Consider the following 4,413-nt stretch of genomic DNA (forward strand, 5'->3'; position numbering starts at 1 on the left):
ACTTGGAGGGCAATGCACAGATAACCCATTGTGTAGCTTTGTGCTTAATTACAAACAAACAAACAATGGTTCGCTGAACCACCAGGGGCATTATATTTCAACAAAACAAACATAAAAAGAAAGTCATTTTGACAGTCGGATCAAACTTTTTCCTAATTACACATTTTCTTAGCAGAAACTATTTCAGAAAGTATATGGTATCAAGGTAATGTATGAAGTAATTAGAAAAGAAAAGCCTTAGCACATGATGGTACCATTCTGAATATATTTATGAATTACTCGACAGAAGATTGTTAAATCTCGAGAAATTGCAGGGCAGGTGTATTTAGATCGTCACATTAACTGCTCAAAGTATTCAATAATGTTTACATTGGCTAAAAATGTTGCTTAACATTACACAAAAAAACTTTAATACACATTTTATTGACTGGACTACTTCAATAGCTCACTGAGACGAAAAACTGATTTTTTTATCGATTAATTGTATGACTTGTATATCTAATTATCTCAAATTTATTTTGCAGTCATAAAATACTCATTATAAATTTGTTACGATATTAAATAGGCTTGTTACTCTACAGATTAACCTGGAAAGTTCTACGAATGCCAAATACACGACTTTCACTAAGAGAGCTTAATTAAAGAAGTAATTCAAACACCTGTACTTCTTTACTGCATTGCGTTGGGAAGAAAATCAAGTTTTAAAATAATTCATATTTATATATCTATTTTCCTGCATAAACTAGAACGATTAATTTTATACTTTACAGATCTTGAAAAAAGCCGCCTTCCAAAACAACTACATGTAAGATAATTAACCTTGTGTATCTGCTAAGGTTTCTGTTCTACAGAAATAAACGAAAAATATAAAACAGTAATTCGAGTACTATCATAAACAAAACGTTTAAAAACAACAAGAATTCCAAATCTGTAACTTAAAAACGAAACTAAATTTTTGTAAATGCATATGTAACTAACCTAGGAGGCAAAAAAACAAAAACAAAAATGAATTCTAACAAATGACAGCTATTTTACTCGAAATTCAATTTTTTAATTGTTTTTTATCCCTATTTGCCATGTATTTTTAATGTTTCTCACTATTATCACGAAATATATCTTGATTTAGGTAAGATGATTTAGAAATTAACTAAAAAATATAGCCCTTTCAAACTGTGTCAGTGTTCTAGATATATATATGTATCGTTCATCACACTGTATACTATAAATGTAAAGCAGCACCATACCTGGAGCTCTGTAACCTCTTCACCTACAGCCTCCACTTTCCCTGCACATTCAAACCCCATGACGAAAGGAGTTTTAGGCAAATTGTTGATCACACCTTGCCTTACCATTAAATCGATGAAATTCATTCCGCTAGACAAAACAGGTACATATACAAAATATTATATACACATTACACACATAAATAAAACAATCCAAACCAAACATCTAGTTATAACCTACTTTATATGTAAGTTAATTATATATATATATATAAGGGTATGATTTCTCAGTAATTCCACTCTTCAGTTTGTTTGTTTGTTTGTTTTAGCGTACACCAACACAATAGGCTATCTGCGCTCTGGCCACCATGGAAAACTCCATTATTCAACTAAAACTATACAGCTCTAAAATTCACTCGAATTTCTACATAAGAGTTAATGAAGTATAAAATGTATTTATAGGTAAATAGGCTAAGACAGCTTTTGATAATTGTGTACATAGGAATATTGTAACTTGTATTTGTTTTTATTTAAATAAACTCCCCACGGTTTTACTTCACTACCTGGTTAATTCAGTTCCTGATTTATGCAGTTGATCTACGAATGAACATTGTCGTTATTACTTTAATTAAAACAGAGTACATATTAAAGCCAAGCTGCATAATAACAGGCGTATATGCAATAGACTATTTTTGGACAAAATATTTTGATAAAATTACAAATATATTAATCTCAGTTCGTAAGTTTCAGATAATTTTCCTAATCCTGTTGAAACTTTATATTACATTTCGAAAATAATCTGAAGATCATATATTCTTCAGGCCTGGTTCATAAAACTGATTAAATTCCTTCAAAGTTCATCCGGCACACTGATTAGTTATTTAAAACTTCACCTTGAATTTTAGCCTGAGTATTTATTTATGACACTAAAAAGCTCAGTCTAGCTTATCCCCTCCCTAAAAAATATAAATTCGGATCCTAAATAAGAAATCGTATAATTAATCAAAGTTGCCCTTATCCATGAAAAGGATTTCACAAAAATATCCTGGATTTTTTATTTTTTTTGCATTTTCTTACGAACTTAAGAAGTGATTTTTTTTCTGTATCTCAAACATTAAAGCTTAATTCATTCCAATCACCCCCGCCCTCAAGTGGCACTGTCTGCGGACTTACAACGCTAGAAACCTGATTTCGATACTCGTGGTGGGCAGAGCAAAGACAGCCCATTGTTTAGATTTGTGCTTAACTACAAACAAACATTCCAATAATAACCAATTTAAACACATATTCAAGTCAAATACGGTAACCTTTCTATAACATTGATAATTCAGATAACCACTTCGTTTTCTGGCGCAGGCAGAGAATATATGATTTTGTCCATTATGTTGCACTACTAAAAATCACTTTACTAATTTAATTGTTGAAAAAATTTCCTGATAAACCAGATTGGCCTAAATTTGTTGAATAATCTTTCAGATGGAAGATGCAGCTTAAAAGACTGGTTTAACATTAATCAAACTATTGAATTGACTTCACACCACGAACATCATGGGAAACCACACTTTACACATTTGCGTTGGTTTGGGGGGGGGATTTATTCATACTTTGTTTATCAGTTCAAATCATAAATACTTGAAATTTCTTATATGAATTAGATACCTGATAGCATTTCGTTTTAACTGGTAAAACATCATCAAGCGATTTTTTCTCCCGAGAACAAAAGCGTGTCTAGGTTTTTGTAAACTGTGTAGCTTCTTAAAGTAGTATTCATGATATGAATTTAGAAGCCAGCTTTTCTGTGGTCTTATACTTATTCAGAAAGCAAATCATACTTAAAATGCTGAGAAGTATGATGAGTTCAATCTTCTAAGTTTGAAGTTCAAGCTGCTAAGTTTTTCAACTAAATAATATTTTAAATTAGCTGCGTCCTAGCCAATTCAACAATTAATAAAATTAAACAGTTATCCAAGATACTACTTAGAGCGACAGTGTACTTCCACTGAAGACTAAGAGTCTTTTAATGACAACTGGACTTCATTCCGTGGGCAAAAACAACATGTTTATGATTACATCCCCCCCCCCTTTTTGTATATCTAATATTTTAATTTTCTATATCCTATCTATAGGTTTCAAACTTTTGGGTTGAAGTTATGCATTAATTTCTAACTATTCACCAGGTTTATCCACACTTTGAACTATCTTATTCTACAATGTATTCTGTGCAGTACCATTTATAAGTCTCACTCTCTCCTGGATTAGTACTACCGTTTTGTAAAAAAACTTTGGAAAGCAGCAGGGACGTGACCAGCTACAAAGATGAACTTCCGAAGAAAACTGGCGTAAACATCTTTCTTTACAATACATTCTTGCATTCTGCGGCTCGCGGGGTCGAAACCCATCATCGAACATGTATCGAATCCCGTCATTTTCAGACGTAAGTGCGTTATAATGTGAATGTCAATACCATTATTTGTTGGTAAATAGTAAGCTACGAGTTGTCGTGGGTGGGCTGACTAGCTGCCTTCCCTCTAGTTTATCACTTCAAAATTAGGGACGGCAAACACTGATAGCCCTTTAGTAGTTTTGCGCGAAATTCAACAAATGGACAAACAATTTTTGCATACGTCATAAAGTTAGTTGTCGAATGAGAATTTGTTTGTATACCTCGCACCAACGATGTCAAATTAACATAGCGGACTCTGGTTCTGCATGCAAACAAGTGAAACTGTTTCACTTTTACAGCAGCTAATATGAAACATAATAACGTAACTTACGCTATTTAGTTTTGCTCATTTAAGGGGGGAAATCGCCTCCCTAACCCAGTCAAGCGGTGCAGCAGGTACAAGGCTTACATTTGACTCAAGTTTTATTATTTAAAGTGACTACCTATAGTTCAATTATCTTTATAAAAAAAAAAACTTTCTAGCGTTAAAGATACAAAAATGTCACAATTACTGTATTCTTGTGCTTGATAAAATATTATTTATTTTTCTAAAGTAACCTAGTGTTACGACAGCGGAGGTCACGTGACGCTGGTAACATGTGATAAGGTTCATGAAGAGGCGAGTGTATTCTAGACGCCTTCTATTCTTGTATATAAGCGAGGCAAATAAAGGCGAGATAATTAACTGGATAGCAGACAGAGAGAAATAGAGACAGATAATCGAGTCAAGTCGTAAGTAAAGTGCGT

The 4,413-nt window shown here is 32.8% G+C and overlaps 1 protein-coding gene across 2 annotated transcripts in view; it reads right to left on the reverse strand.

Moving 5' to 3' along the window:
• Positions 1-4,413, reverse strand: part of LOC106464571 (synaptic vesicle membrane protein VAT-1 homolog-like) — a 29,491-nt gene that overhangs the window by 23,283 nt on the left and 1,795 nt on the right. For both annotated transcript variants that reach the window (XM_022392310.1, XM_013924721.2), the window contains exon 2: positions 1,245-1,374. In XM_022392310.1, coding sequence (XP_022248018.1) covers positions 1,245-1,374 — 130 coding nt within the window. The remainder of the gene's footprint in view (positions 1-1,244; positions 1,375-4,413) is intronic.

The sequence above is a fragment of the Limulus polyphemus genome, unplaced genomic scaffold (assembly GCF_000517525.1).
Source record: "Limulus polyphemus unplaced genomic scaffold, Limulus_polyphemus-2.1.2 Scaffold1691, whole genome shotgun sequence".
Taxonomy (NCBI): Eukaryota; Metazoa; Arthropoda; class Merostomata; order Xiphosura; family Limulidae; genus Limulus; species Limulus polyphemus.